Genomic DNA, 16,684 nt, shown 5'->3' with positions numbered 1-16,684 from the left:
CGGGTGAGACAACGGCCCTGCATTTGTGAGTTGTTTCACAGGCATTGGCCAAGGCTGTGGGCACTAATTGGAAACTACATTGTGCCTACCAGCCCCAGAGAACCGGACAAGTAGAGAGAATGAACTGGACTCTTAAAGAGACCTTGACAAAGCTAATTCTGGAGACGGTGGATGGGTGGATCTCCTTCCTTTTGCCCTCCTCAGGGTGCGGTGTACATCCTACTTAAACAAGGTGATCCCATTTTAAATAATGTTTGGGAGACCACCCCCCACTCTGCCCTTGGCTACAAGAGGTTGCTCTAGCAGAAATGACTGATCAGTCTGTACTCCAGTCACTGTAGGCATTATAGTCTGTCTTAAAGAAGAGCCCACACAGGGATCTGAACTGCCTACACTGAGATGGAGACAGAGGTGGAACCAAATCCTTACCAACCCGGGAACTTGGTTTGGATATGTCACCATCAAGTGGGAAACTTGGAGCCTCGCTGGAAGGGACCATTTACTGTCATCCTGACCACCCCCATGGCAATAAAAGTAGAAAGCATCAGGGCCTGGATTCACTCCGGTCATGTCAAATGAGCCAAGGACAAGGATGCCCCCCAGAGATGGAAGCCACAGCTGATGGACCCTGCTCGCTGACTGTGGACTAAAGTTAAGACTCAAAAGACTATGAGTTCATTGTTGCTCCTATTGTTACCTGTTTGTGTAAGAGCTTCTGAGTTACCTCATGAGACAAAAAAGTATAGGTGGGAAATTAGACGAATGGAATTAGGAAAAATGGAAAAGGTTATATAAAGTGGTGAATGGCTAATCATCAGCCCACTGCACACTAATGTTACTTTTTGGCCCCTGCATTATAAACGCCCTAATGTCATTTGTACAAAAGAAAATCAGAGCGATAAAAACGTTAGTCTTACATGCTCAATATAACCCCTTAAACAGGAGAACATAGAACTGGCTGAAAAGTCAAGGATTTGACTAATCTCCAAAGAAAAAAGTAGAATACAATGGCCTAATTAGCCAGAGGGAGCCATTTTGTTGTTAATGCTTATATTTACATTTATGTAAACTTAGATTGACCCTGCCCCTCCCAGAGGAACTTACTTAAAAGCAAGTCCAGGAAACCAGTCCCAGGTAGCAAAGCTCAGATACAAGGGCGGGTCAGGCCAGGTGGAGACATCCAATCAGTGGGGAACACATACTGTCTCCCTAGCTACCAAGGAGAGTGGGTCCCGCCTTTTGGGTGCCAATTCTGACCAAGGTAATAGGCTAGTTCAAATATCTACTAGGGTAAATTGAAATTCAATTGGCCACCCTTGTGTGACCTAGCATGACTGTGCAGTTTTCTCTGTGTGTTGCAATCCCATTGGCCACCTGTGTGGCCAGGCTCAACCACATGGACTTTGCTCTATAAAAGTTAGTCTGTGGGACGCTTGGGTGGCTCAGTTGGTTGGATGACTGCCTTCGGCTCAGGTCATGATCCCGGAGTCCTGGGATCAAGTCCCGCATCGGGCTCCCAGCTCCATGGGGAGTCTGCTTCGCTCTCTGACCTTCTCCGCTCTCTGACCTTCTCCTCGCTCATGCTCTCTCTCACTGTCTCTCTCTCAAATAAATAAATAAAATCTTAAAAAAAAAATTATTAAAAAAAAAAAAAAGTTAGTCTGTGAGGCTGGGAGGGGTCGCCTCTTTGTAAGAGACAGCCCCAACCAGTCGGTTTGATTCTTGATGCTTGGCGCGAAATAAAGCTTTGCTTGACCTTCGCTTTGTATCAGTCTCACTCCTTTGATCATGGACCCATTATTGGGGGACCTATCATAAGTATTTTCAGTTGTAAAATCTTGGGGTGGTGAGAGCACATTTTGTAATGCTAGTTTTTCAGGACTATCAGTAATTTCCAAATTTAAGTAATCTATTCTGAAATATTTTTTCAATAGTGTTTCCCATTTTTAAGTAAGAAGGACTATACCTCACTTTCTTTTTCTGGATGTTTTTCAACCCACATTCTTGGGAGATATGCGTCAGACAACCCAACGTGAAGAGAGAATCCATCAGTGTCTAAGGAGCTACCTTCCACGGTGCTAATTACCGCTTTGCAGTCTGTGCACTACAAAACAAACCATAATGACAACAAAGTAAATATTTGAATAATAACATATGATCAATTTGCAGTTACCTGTCAAGTGGCAAACCCTTGCATAATTTATCTAACTCCATCAAGAATCAACAAGGTAATAATAAATTCTAAAATTATGAAATTTTTAGAAGTCCTGACCATTATCATAACAGTTACCCTCCTGAAATTCTAAGGTTGATGTACACAGTCAAATTGAGAAGTCTGAGACAGTCCAAATCCTGGATCCAAAGATTACAGATCTATTTATTTAGGTAGAACTATATCGATATAGCATTATAGCATATAGTAGTACACTAGAACTCAGAATAGTAAAAATAGAAAATTCAACAGAAATCTTATAATTATACCTTATTTTTAAATTATATTTTCATAAATATAAAATAACTTTTGAAAATGTGGATGATGAGTTTTAAAATAATAAAGTCAATGGGATAGATTGTAAATGGCCATAAAGTCTTTCCATTCCTGTGTGCTTGTTCCTTTGTAATGTGACTTTGCATCTCTTCCTATCAGAAGGTAACACCTATTTCTCTACCTTGAATCCAAAGTTGGACAATGTGACTTGCTTTCATGTGATGCAAGAGGCTTGGAAAACATTGGTGCAATGGGGCTTGCCTTCCTCTGCTGCTACTGAGAACTTTTCCACTAACTATATGAATGAATCTGAGCTAACCTGCTGGATAAAGAGAGACATGTTCATAACCCCAACTGACACCAGGCCGCCCGCAAGGTATTAGAATAAGCCCATTCTAGATTATCCTGTCCCAGGCAAGCCAGTGCAGCCCATTAGAACTGCCCAGCCAAGTCACAAAACTGTGAGAAATAACAAATGTCATTATTTTAAATCATAAGGTTTTGAGACTGTTACACAGCAGAAGCTATCTGATGCAGAGGGTTTCTTGTTAAGGAGAGACTAAATATATATGTTTACCTCCCTTCTTAGCAAAATCCTAAAATTCTCTACCATAAAAAGGAACCAATTAAAGGGTTTAAACCCATAAAGATATTGAGGATAGGAACAAAGACAATAGCAGTTGAGAGATGTCAAAATTTTTTTTTAAAAAATGGAAAGTTGATAGAGGTATGGTAAGTGACGCAGCTAGAGTGGAGGTAGCTACTACCTGGGTCTGGTGGGGGACTACAGCAACCTGGTAAGGCTCATATCCTGGTGGTACTGCAGAAAACACTGGTAACTAGCAAGTAGACTATGCACTAAGTTCTTAATACAGGCCCCCTCCCTGTCCAAAGTAACCAAGCAGCTAGCACCAATAGCTAGTACTCTGTTCTCTCATTAAAGAAAACTGAAGATTAATTTCTTAGAAAAATTCAAGCAAACAGCATCCACATTGAGGAATTTTAGGCATAAAAAAGCGTAGGAATATAGGGCAGCAAACTGGGGAATGAAGTAAAAGTTGGCATCCTAATGTGTGGGCCCTTCAGTCACTCTCCCTAGTCATACTTTATGAATAAGCTAGAGGTGTTCTGAATAACCACAGAAGGGCTAAACCACCACCACAAGACTCACCACCCAATAGCCAGTCAGTTGCCAGACTCTGCAGAGTCTTTGGTCCACTAGCTCCACCCACCTCAGAGCACCTAACTAGCTTTCTTGTGTCTCAGTTACAGTTGAACACAGAGAGGTCACCCAGGCATTTGAGAAAAAGCCTCTAACCCAAAATATGGAAACCGAAAAAAGAAAAAGCCAGAAAAAGAAAAAAGGAACTTAAAAAAATACAACCCAGGGAAGAGAAAAATATATATATTATGTTTTCAGAGAAACAAGAAAGAGAAGATAAAGTACCCATGAAACACAAAAGATGCTATAAAAAAGGAGTACTGGGGCACCTGGGTGGCTCAGTGGGTTAAAGCCCCTGCCTTCCACTCAGGTCATGATCCTAGCCCTGCATAGGGCTCTCTGCTCAACAGGGAGCCTGCTTCTTCCTCTCTCTGCCTGCTTCTCTACTTACTTGTGATCTTTGTCTGTCAAATAAATAAATAAATTCTTTTAATAAAGGGGGGGTACTTATAAAACAGAATAGAGTTCTTACAAATTAAAAATGAGAATGTTTAAACACAAATTTCAGTAGAATGGAGTTTAAAATTGAGAATATCAGTCAGAAAGTAGAACAAGGAAATAATACAAAGGTCAAAGGAGAGAAAAAGAAAGAAAACAAGAGGCTCAATCCAGGGGACAGCTGACTTAAAGGCAATGCAATAGGTGAAGGAAAGAGGAACAATTTGGGGTGCCTGGGTGGCTCAGTTGGTTGAGCGACCGCCTTCAGATCAGGTCAGGATCCCAGGGTCCTAGGATCGAGTCCCACATCGGGCTCCCTGCTCCTTGGAGAGTCTGCTTCTTCCTCTGACTTTCTCCCCTCTCATGTTCTCTCTCACTGTCTCTCTCTCAAATAAATAAATAAAATCTTTAAAAAAAAAAAAAAAAGAGGAACAATTTATTGTAAAAAAAAGTAACAAAATTTCCTAGCACTAAAGGCTATGCATTACATACAATGAATGACTATCACATTCCTATGAAATTTCAGAATACCAGGGATAAAGAGAAGATCTGAAACTCTTGTAAAACTTAAAACAAAACAGACTACATACAAAGAATGGGAGATAAGAATAGCACTTAACTTCTCAAAAGTCACACTGGAAGCTATAAGATAATGTTTTCAATTTTCTGCGGAAGATGATTTTCAACCCAGGATTATACATCTCAGCAAATGATCAGTATTCACACATGGATTAAGGCTAGCTGCAGACATTGTTGCCCACATGCTGAGGAAATTAACAGAGGCTGTGCTCTGCCAAATGGAGGGGGAAAAAACAAGAAAGAGGATAAAAAGGAAAAGCCCTACAAAGAAGAATCATAAAGAAAGGCCCTGGGACAACAGATGTCCTGTGGTAACCAAGCTGCATTGGGAGTGGACAGACAGAAGGGAGGAAGGTCTCAGGGGGAAAACATTATCTGAATTATTAAGAGCATTCAAGAGTGACCAATAGTATTCTGAAGAGTTTCAATCTATGTGTGAGTGAGGTTAGTGGAGAGATAAGAGAAGGAAATTTTCATGTACCACAACAGGAAATAAAAAAATAATTTTGAATCAGACGAATCAAGAACAAGCAGTTAAAAAAAAAAAAAAAAAAAAGAGCATTTACAACTTCAGAGGGCTCCAGAAAGGAGGTAAAATATTTAAAGTGGTTCACTGTCTCTGGAGGCTGGACTGGAAGATCAGGGCAGAATCAGGCTGCTGCTTCTTGAGAGAAGCCGTTGTTAGAATTATTTTCTTCTTCTTTCTAAGATTTTATTTTTAAAGTAATCTCTACACCCAACGTGGGGCTTGAACCCAAGGTCAAAAGTTGTGTGCTCCACCGACTGAACGAGCCAGGCACCCCAGTTATTAGCATTATTTTTAAAAAATTTTAAACCACTTGAATATATTGTCTTTATAAAATAAAAATAATGCTAAAATAAAAGCTCCTAAAAAATAAAACAAAGATTTACTAACCTTTTGTCTCAGTTTATGTGTATCACTAGAAATGGATTCAATCCCATATGGCATCTCAATGGACATACTCAAAGAGAAGCTACCAAAATAGAAGAAAAAGTCTATGAACTTAAATATTAAACAAATACTTGCTGTCATTTTATAGAATTTTAAGTAATATTTGAAACCATAAAGCTAATATCAATTGAATGTCTTAAGAGGTTTTATATTTTTGGTACTAACCTTTGTTTTGTTCCTATTTTCTCTATATAAATTTTCTCTACTGTATCCTGTTAAAAGAAAAATATACATGTATAACTAAGTATCTACTAAGTTTCACAATGAGAACTCTAAGCTGAATGTAATGTTCCCAAAACTAAAACTACTATCTATAGCAGCAATAAGACAACCGGTCTCACTTCCCAGTACTGAGACACAGAATATTTGCTCATGGAATCACAGTAACTTCTAAAATGCAACTGATATCAGGGATAATTTATCACCAATTTAACAGAGATTTTCAACTATACATATGTCTATATGTTGTATACCCACACACATACACACACATATACATCATACCTCTATATGCATACACACACACACACACACACACACACACACAATTTATATAAATACACACAAAGTAGAAACAAACTGTTACCCAGTAGCTTGTTCTACAGTCTCTGGCAATGGAATTAAGGATTGTTGAAATTTTCCTCTTTGGTTTATTTGCATTCTTTATGCTTATCTAAATTCCTCATAATGAACATGTAGTACAGACACAAAATTTTTTAAAGTGACTGAACAGAATAAAAATATACACCTATTGAGCATAACTGTGTCTTTATTCTTTTCATTTTACAAACATCACATGTATCTAAATGCATAAATGGCATTAAATTGACTTCATGCCAGAAAGATTAGATTTTTTCATGTATTATTATTATTATTATTTTAGAGAGGGGAGAGAGAGAGAGAAGCATGGGAGAAGGGAATGAGGGAAAGAGAGAATCTTAAGCAGGTTCCATACCCAGCATAGAGCCCAACTCAGGGCTTGATCTCACAACTATGAGATCATGGACCTGGGCCCAAATCAAGAGTAAGATGATTAAACTGAGCCACCCAGGTACCTCTGGAAAGATTAGCTTATTTTAGATGTTTTTAAATTCCCTATCAATAAATCACCAAAAAAACTTCTTTAAAAATTTCTAAGCATACGAACCTGAATGTTTTCATTGAGAACTTTGTCCTGTTGCCAGGGTGCCACAGCAGCAGGCATGAAGAAGACAGCCCTGTTGCCTTGGATGCTGAGCTCCGTGATGTAGGTAACTTTGATGAGGACCTTAGCCTTAGGGGGTAGATTTCCAACACTAACAGTAAAAACATCCTGAAATAGAAACACATGTCTCATTTTTCTCCTCAAAAGTACATCCATTCTAGGCTAGTTAATCCCTCCTGTTACATGAGCCACTTAAATTATAATCTACCAGACTCTTCCTCGGAAAATGAGCATAGACCCTACAAGATGAATGGGCATGGGCAGTGCTTAAGGAGAATCCTGGAGCAGGTCCGCAGGGGTGGGGATGGCATGGCATCTATGGTGGGGGGTAGAAGGAGAGGAGGCCCTTTGGGAGCAGGACCTTGCCCTGACTGGGGAGTGTCACCTCTGTCCTCTACACCAGAGGCCCTACATGCAGGGCTCTGCTGCACAGACAGCCTCCACATAGCCCCTTCTTGAAGAAGCTGTAGCCTCTCTGACCTCCACAGCATCTAGCAGCAATTCTACCAGTGGCTGTAGAGCTAGAACAGTTTCATTAACTTGGTCCTCACTTTGTTCCTTTGCCCTGCAGTTCGTGCATCATTTTATCTTTTTTTAAAAAAGATTTTATTTATTTATTTGACAGACAGAGATCACAAGTAGGCAGAGAGGCAGGCAGAGAGAGAGGAAGGGAAGCAGGCTCCCTACTGCTCAGAGAGCCTGATGCGGGGCTCGATCCCAGGACGGTGGGATCATGACCTGAGCCAAAGGCAGAGGCTTCAACCCACTGAGCCACCCAGGTGCCCCCATTATTTTATCTTTTAGAAAAAGTATTTCACTTTCTTTTCTTTTGTTTCTTTTTAAAAATTTTGTATATTTATTTGACAGCCAGAGATCACATATAGGCAGAGAGGCAGGCAGAGAGAGAGAGAAAGGGAAGCAGCCTCCCTGCTGTGCAGAGAGCCCAACATGGGGCTGGATCTCAGGACCGTGGCGATCTCAGGACCGTGGGATCATGACCCGAGCCGAAGGCAGAGACTTTAACCCAATGAGCCATCCAGGCGCCCCTTTCACTTTCTTTTAAAGGGGCATTATAATCACTACATATAGGGATAAGCTCATGACTGGCTAGGGCAGAAAAAAAGAGGGGCTAGATCTATTTTTTCTGATACCTACACAGAGAAACTCTTAACACCCCACACATATCTTCCCATCCAGTTGGTTGCAATGCCATGAAACCTTTTGGTTTCTATTTGGTTTCCAGTTTGGAAAACTATTATATGTTTGGGAACATATAATACTAATGATTAATTTAGATTTCAGGAGTAAATGATTACTTTTGACATCAAGGATATCCATTTGCAAGAAGATCCAATAAAGAAATGGATTCCAGTGAAGGGATAAACAATGAAGAGGTAATTATTGAACAGTTCACAGTGCTTGTCCTTAAAAGAAGTGTATAATAACCTGGGTCTTATTTGAGACACTGCCACATAATAGTGTGGATTTGCAGTTCCATTTCTGTGTAGGACATAGATGTAGGATGTCACTTCTGTTACAAGCTGGATAATTCACAAAACTGTAACTTGCTTGACCTGCCAGAAAGCTGAGTTGCAAGGCAGCCAAGCGAACTCAATTCCAAAGGGTTAACAAACCCCTCCGAGGAGAGGTGAGGCACAGGAGCTGTGGGGTTTCCCTATGGGCTCCCAGGGGGCTAGCATCTTGGTGCATATGGGGGGAAGTGACAACAAAAAGAAAAGGTGAAGGTAAAGAGCATGGGAAGGTGAAGAGCGTGGGAAGCACCATTTGGTGCAAGACACTTTGTCCTCCTTTCTCATATAATGAGGTTTGAAGTGTTAGGTGTCCCTACATAATTTTCAAACACAAATCATTTCCACCTCAGTCCCTTGGATGGCTAAAGCCACTTTGCTAGTCTTCTGATAGTTGGGAACATCATATATATAATATATATAACATATATATATTATATATATTATAAATTATAACAGTAATATACATTATGTTTTATATGCACAAACATATAATGTTCCCAAGTATAGAGTATTATTTTATATGTATATATATGAGTATGTGTGTGTGCATATATATATAAAATGTTCCCAACTATTAGAAGTCTAGCAAGTAGAGAATATATACTTATATATTAAATATATAACATATATGTAACAATATATAATATCTATAATACATTATATAATTACATTATTAATATATTTTAGAGTGATGACATTATAGTAGCTGGATGGCAAAATACATTCTGGGGTACCTAAAGGTGCTATTTAGCAATGGTTCTGACCAGACTTTATCCACAGGTAATACCCTTTGTGAAGACTGTTTTCCTGTGGATCTTTTTCTTAGGGAAATATCATCAAGGAGGAAATTTGTCAACCAATTCTTCTATGACAATAACCTCACACTGTTAAGTGTCAGCCTATGAAATAAACCCTAGGCTTTTAAATATACACTTTGGCCAGGAGTAGCATTATTAACTGTTTAACAAGGACCTCTTCCTTGCTTACTTCCATTTTGCAAAATGTTATCTTATATGTAAAAAGCAATCATTTGGGGCGCCTGGGTGGCTCAGTAGGTTAAGCTGCTGCCTTCGGCTCAGGTCATGATCTCAGGGTCCTGGGATCGAGCCCCACATTGGGTTCTCTGCTCAGCACGGGGCCTGCTTCCCTTCCTCTCTCTCTGCCTGCCTCTCTGCCTACTTGTGATCTCTCTCTGTCAAATAAATAAATAAAATCTTAAAAAAACACCCTCATTTAAAAAAAAAAAGCAATCATTTGTCCTTTAACTCTGTACTAATCTTTAATACCCCCCCCAACATTAAATTTTCACAATGCTATGGCAATGTGGCATCCTCAGAGGTAGTATCTGAGGCACGTAGACCTGTCCTCAAAAACAACTAAATGTCTATGCTGGAGACAACGATTACAAACAGCACACAATCTAGTATCTGCCAAAGGCATATTTAAAGCATCTTATATTTAAGAAAAGAAATCTAGTGGACATGATAGCTGCCTCTTCTTTCAAATATTCCATATTTTATCCCTATGAAAGCAATTAATCAGAAAGAAAAGAATCTGGACCTACCTCAGGACCCTGTAGAAAACTCTTCCCAGGATATTACTTGGTGAAAACTGGATAAATTGCTAGATAAGCTTAGTCCTAGGACAAACATATATGTAGTAGACCCTTGAATGAGGTTGCTGATGCCTGTACAGCCAAAAATCCACTTATAACTTTTGACTCCCTAAATATTTAACTATTAATAGCCTACTATTGACTGGATACCTTACTGATAACATAAACAGTCAATTACCACATACTTTGTATGTTAGATGTTATATACTAAAATCTTACAATGAAGTAAACAGGAGAAAAGAAAATCATAAGAAAGACAAAATACATTTACAGTGCTGTATTGTATATTTAACAAAAAAATCCCCTATAAGTGGATCTATGCAGTTCAAAACTGTGTTGCTCAAGGGTCAACTGTATATTACACTCTCTTATCAGAAGATGAAGATTATGTACCCCCAAGTGTTTTCTTTTTGTTGTCACTTCTGGGAAACTCAGTTCCCAAGATCGAAAGTAGGTCTTCTTATTTGTTTGGCAATACCAACACCATTTCCTCCTACCTTTAGCTAAGTCGAATGGTTCTGACCAGGTAGACCTCTGCTTGCTAACAGCAAGTGAAACTCTAGGCCTAAAATAGCAGAAATTATCCCAGTTTCTACTATGGACTTCATGTTTCAAGTTGTATTCCAACTCTTTCTCCCTTCTGATAAGTGTGCTAGACTAAGAGATAAATCAAGCCATACCGATGCATCCTGATCCATCAAGTATGCGCCATGGCCCTGAGTGATGGCTTCTCGGTATTCATGGTGGGCGGCTCCCTTCTCTTTAACCTGGAAAAGATTATTTTTATACCAGTCGTGGTATGAATAATGATTTCAGACTTTAACAAGAAAAACTGCAGCAATGTTTATTAAAACCTAGGTAAAACCCAGAAAACTAAGAGCCTAAGGTGAATGGAAACTTATATAAAGTACATTAAAATGTACTCGTCTAGTAAGAATTTGAAACAGAAAAGGCCAACTAAAGAGAAATCTCTTTAATTTGTTGGGACCATATTTCAGAGTCAATAGTGAAAAAAAAAAGTTTTATTGGGACTTTATGTTGAACAAAAATAGTAAGTTAAGTTTACCTTACATTTAACAAAATGTGTTATTATTGCAACTGTTTATTCCTTAGAATAAACAAAGAATGTATCACTTGTTATTTCTTTTGGTACAACTTTTCTTAAAAAGTTAACAACAATAGTCATCACATCAATTTGACTGTTAAAACAGGATGCAAATGATCAGTTTTTTGCAAAATTATAGAAAGTCTTCACCAATTTTCCATGGTGCCTCTCTTAAATTTTTGATATTGAAATTGCTCTGTTTCAAAGTGCTAGGCAAAGAATTTACAAGGCATTGACTGATGAACACTGGACAGGTAGGGACAGAAACTAGTTTATCAGCGAGGGATGTTTAAATGGAACCCAACTGTGTAAATGCTTGGTTCTTCGAAGAATATTTCTGTTTTATGATAAGGCTTATAGCTATTCAACCTTATAGCTATGGGAACTCAGGTGAGGAAGATTTGGGTAAATGGGAAACTGACCTTAAACCAAAGAGCAGTCACAGTGCATTTTCTCCCCTTACCTCTCCTACTATGTGCTTCCCATTGATGAATGCTTCAAAGCCACACACAGCTGCCTTCTCATCCAAAGGAAAAATATATCTTGCCTCAATAGGCACAGAACTTCGATTGGTATATGTCTGAAAAACAATGACCTGAAGAAGAAAAAAAAAACACCATATCCTTGATGAAACCATATGGAACAACATTTGTAGGAACAACTATTAATGAAAACTATTATGCATCTTTTCTTTAAATTCCTTGAATTTTTATCATGTCTCTCAAATTCCCAACCCTTAGGATTTAGAGCATCTTTGACTGAAATGTAGAGTCCATGTCACATTATAAAATGTACCAGCTACAGTTTCAGGTAATTCATACACCCTTGGCTGGAAAAAAAGTCACTAGTATTATAATATTACAAACATTCGCTTAACAGAAGCAATGCAGCTTCGTCAAGATGACAACAAGACAGCCTCTTTATGTGTGGTCTTAGTCCCTCCTTAGTGTCATGTGACCCAAACACTATTCCAGAATAGTTCTTTTTATTTTTTTTTTTTTACATTTTATTTATTTATTTGACAGACAGAGACCACAAGTAGGCAGAGAGGCAGGCAGAGAGAGAGAGAGAGGAGGAAGCAGGCTCCCTGCAGAGCAGAGAGCACAATGTGGGGCTCAATCCCAGGACCCTAGGATCATGACCTGAGCCGAAGGCAGAGGCTTTAACCCACTGAGCCACCGAGGCACCCCCAGAATAGTTCTTTTTTTTTTTTTTAAGATTTTATTTATTTATTTATTTGACAGAGATCACAAGCAGGCAGAGAGAAGGGGAAGCAGGCTCCCCACCAAGCAGAGAGCCCGATGCAGGACTCCATCCCAGGACCCTAGGATCATGACCTGAGCCGAAGGCAGCAGCTTAACCCACTAAGCCCTCCAGGAGCCGCCCAGAATAGTTCTTATGCCGGTTCTGTTTTCAGGTCTTGGCATTTCCCTCCTTTACCTCTCTGTATGTAGCCCTCCACAGCTCTTTCCATCTATCCTCACCTCTTTTTGTCTAGTCAGCTCTTGAATAAACTCTTTTCCACTCCTACCTGCTGTCTCTGTTCTTATCAGATTCATTTTACTAATGGACTGTGTTTATCACTTCACTCCCTTGCATAAGAAAAGACCAGTCTTTAAACAATTGAAAATTACAAAAAAATACCCCAAAACGTAAGACATATAATAAACAATAATATTTTAAACATGTGGCAATAATAAGGAAAAAAATTAGCCATTTGTTGTCAATAATTTCTGGGAAGAGACTGAAATGAAAAACAAAAGCATAAAGGAAACAAACTTATTCCATAATGCTATCTACAACTGGATTTACAGTAAGCTGCATTGCCCTTAGTGTATATGCTGCACCAGAGGAAAAAATTTTAAGGGGCATAACTTGACTGTCTTCAAATCAGCAGGTCAGCACCTTTCAGGGGATCGAATCTCTCATAGTTCTGCAAAGGCCTCATTGGCTGGTGCAGCCACCCACTCACCGGCTCACCCTGAAACTGGAGGCTGGCCATGGCCCTGAATTGATTCTGTAGGATCTTAGAGTTTCTTGGGTGTCTAGGTGATCTGAGCCATCATAAAAGGTGAGAGAGCAACAGGCAGAGAGCCATGCAGATTGCTGACCGGGAAGATATCACGCATGTTCCCTGTGCATAGAACTTTCATTTCTCTCTTGGATATTCAATTTTACCAAACTTCTCAAGGGCACGCATGCTTGACCTGTAACTGCCAGATAGGGTCACTGTCTAACTGTCCTTTGGTTTGGGTTCATGTTTTCATTTTGCTCTGTGGATGTCCTGCCTACATCTAGTTAGCAGGTGTGTCTTTGCACAGGAGTTCCCAGGGGTCAGGTCTATGTCAGCTTCACTCTCTCTGTATATCACATGGTATGACTGGGCACTCAGAAAGCAAGACATTTTAGGTAATGATTATAGAAGTATTTTTACTAGAACTTAGAAGAGAAGCTAATATACTGTACTAATTTTGGATGTCTTTATTTCCCACCCTCAGATGAAACCACTATTTTAGTTTAGTTATTAAACTAAAAACACTAAACTCACTCCAAGAAGAGTCTAGTATGTGAGCTATGAACATACAAGTCCTTGCTGATGAGCCTCTGTTTGGATTCCGAATGACAATCTCCAAGCCAGCTGTCTAATCACAAATTAGTGAAAATTCACTGCTAAATCACGAGTTATTATTTTTTTTTCAGGAAGTTACCAATATAAAAAGCTTCATCAGGTTTAAAATATCAAATGGTACAAGTTGTCTAATCCAAAGTAATGTACAGAGGATGTATGCCTCTCTTTGTAACACACCCATTAGTTTTTTATCTATATCTGTGAAAAAACATCCTATAACCTTTACATTCATTTATTTAATAGCCACAAGCTAACCAGCAGATAATATTGTTTCCATTTTACATTTAAGGAAACTGAGGCACGAAGAAGTTAAGAAATTATTTTTCCAAGGTCACAGAGCTAGAAAAAAATGAGCAAGGATTCAAAGCTAAGCCTCCAAACTATAAATTCTCTGCCTTATACAATGCATCCCAGGTTGCACTACTGCATAGTAGTTAAAGAGGCTATACTTGAGAATCAAAATGATCAGGGTTCAAATCTGTGCTTTATAGTGTTGTTCAATGTCTCCATACATCAGCTTCCTCATCTAAATAACGGGCATAATCACAGCATTCACCTCATAGGGTTTTAGGAGAATTAAATATAGCATGTGAAAAACTCAATCCAGGGCCTGATTCATAGGAAGTGGTAACCACTATGGTCACGGTTCCTAGGTGGCTCCAAAGAGATTAGCATGGGTTGAACATTTACTATGAGTCCACATCACGGTCTTCCCAAAGCCTATGTCGTCTCCCTGAGCTATTCAGGGATGTGGGTATGGATCAGAGTGGGCCCGGAAATGCAAACAGAGTGGGCCATATGCAAACTGCTCAGATATCATGGGTAGCATGCCCTGTCCCACCCAGGATACCCCATTTCCCCAGTTTAAGATGACCACTACAATTAATCTGATTTCCCTCTGAAGAGGGAGGAATATCACAATACTGGACTCAGATGTTCTTACTTTTCTAAGAGGTCTTTATAGTTGGTCAGTGTAGTCTTCAGTGTTTAGGAACAAATGATGAGGTCAAATCTTAGAAAACAGAGAGCCTTCACAGTACACTGGCAGCCTGCCTGCATGTGTGCCCATGAACTCTACTTTCTGTTCTATGACCACAGCTGTACCAGCTGCATGCTTCTGGCTGAGGCCAAGCACTGCGCTTGAGCCAATATTGGCTCTCCTCATCTCCCCCTCACAGAACAGTGCATCTCCAGCAAGTCCCCTCTGTAATACTGTGATTTATAATAAATATTTATTTTGGTCTTTGCACCTGTTTCTGGTACAGAGCTCCCCAAACTCTCAGAATTTCCTAAGTGATAAGAACGATGTAGATTTCTTGGTGTTCATAACAGACCCCTTTCAACCATACCTAAGTTTATGTCAAAGAGGTGACTTTTGATAAGTACCTAGGGATGGGGACTGGTTGCGAAGGGGATTAAAGGTTGGAACTGTCAGCCCCACCCTCAGACCTCAGAAGAGGGGAGAGAGGCTGGAGATTGAGTTCAATCAATGATTTAATAATCAACCATGCCTGTATTAGCCCAAAAAGACAGGCTTCAGAGAGCTCCAGGCTGGTGAACACATGGAGATTCAGGGTGAGTGGCATGCCTGAACCAGACAGGGAAGCTCTGTGCCCCTATCCACACACTTTGCCCTACACATTTCTTCAGGTGGCTTATCCTCAGGTGTATTCTTCTGTAATAACTATTAATGTCGTAAATAAAATGTTTCCCTGAGTTCTTTGAGCCACTCCAGCACATCAGTCTAACACAAGGAAGGGGTCTTTGGAACCTCCGATCTACAGCCAGTCGGCCAGAGCCCCAGCCACTGGCTTCTGAAGTGGTAGCAGGAAAGGAGAGCAGACAAAACCCATGACCTCTAGGATCAGACACTATCTCCAGGTGGACAGTGTCAAAATTAGTTACTGCTTCATGGTATGAACACACCCACATCTCACACTCCCTCTACTGAATCATCAGTTTTTCCCCTTGCACTGGCTCACACACATGCTATGATTTCTTTTGCCTTAAAAGAAAAAAGAAAACAATCTGATCCCACTTCTCTTTAGCTACTGTCTCATTTTCTCTCCTCTTTCTTCCCATTTTCTCTTGAACTCACTCTAATTAAACTTTTAACCCCACCATTCCATCAAAGCGGTAACCGTCAAGTCACTAGTGATCTCCTCATTGCCAATTCCAATGGTCTGGGTTAAGCCTCTGCCTTCGGCTCAGGTCATGATTTCAGGGTCCTGGGATGAAGCCCCGCATCCGGCTCTCTGCTTAGCGGGGAGCCTGCTTCCCCCTCTCTCTCTGCCTGCCTGCTTGTGATCTCTCTCTCTCTGTCAAATAAATAAATAAAATCTTAAAAAAAGAGAGAAATGCATATTTTGTTTAATTCATGCAACTATAATCAGATTGTCATGTATCTGTTCAAAGTATCATAAAACCACAAAGAACATACCTGGGCTACGAAGTCTATTATTTTCCCCTTGATGTGCACATCCTCAAGGGGAACTGAATTGCCAGAGACATCCTGCAGACCAGAATTGAAGTTGCTGGAAGGTTTGGTGTCTACTAACTGATAATCTAGACATTAAAAAATTATAATGTTAGCTTTTAAAACCATCCCTGCAATGTTTTGTTATCTTAATTGTTATTCCTTCTCCTTTCCTTCATACATTATATTTTAGGAAAAATGGACAAGAAGCATTTTATGATTTTCAATAGCCAATGCTGTAAAGTAAGTGAACCCACGTGAGAAAAATGGGGTTAGGCTTCATAATAGACACTCTGCCTTTTTAATCTAGTGACTCTGAGGACTCATCTTGAAACTTTAGAGTCACACAATTACTTGAAAGACAGACATTTAAGCATATGCACAAGTTCACAAAAGTTTTTAAGAATTTATAAATGTAGTTTA

At 39.6% G+C, this 16,684-nt stretch overlaps 1 protein-coding gene across 3 annotated transcripts in view; it reads right to left on the bottom strand.

Annotated features, from left to right (window-relative positions):
* The window catches only part of PARP4 (poly(ADP-ribose) polymerase family member 4), a 145,525-nt gene that overhangs the window by 71,983 nt on the left and 56,858 nt on the right, over nt 1–16,684 (bottom strand). For 2 of the 3 annotated variants that reach the window (XM_059377996.1, XM_059377998.1), the window contains 7 exons: nt 16,226–16,350; nt 11,620–11,751; nt 10,732–10,818; nt 6,848–7,012; nt 5,866–5,912; nt 5,644–5,722; nt 1,967–2,104 (listed from right to left, as the gene is read on the bottom strand). In XM_059377996.1, the coding sequence (XP_059233979.1) occupies nt 1,967–2,104; nt 5,644–5,722; nt 5,866–5,912; nt 6,848–7,012; nt 10,732–10,818; nt 11,620–11,751; nt 16,226–16,350 (773 nt within the window). The remainder of the gene's footprint in view (nt 1–1,966; nt 2,105–5,643; nt 5,723–5,865; nt 5,913–6,847; nt 7,013–10,731; nt 10,819–11,619; nt 11,752–16,225; nt 16,351–16,684) is intronic. The other variant, XM_059377997.1, reaches the window with a different exon arrangement.

Source organism: Mustela nigripes, chromosome 15 (genome assembly GCF_022355385.1).
Source record: "Mustela nigripes isolate SB6536 chromosome 15, MUSNIG.SB6536, whole genome shotgun sequence".
In the NCBI taxonomy this organism is placed as follows: Eukaryota; Metazoa; Chordata; class Mammalia; order Carnivora; family Mustelidae; genus Mustela; species Mustela nigripes.
The sequence above is the reverse complement of the archived record's forward strand: the minus strand, read 5'-3'. Positions and strand labels throughout refer to the sequence as shown.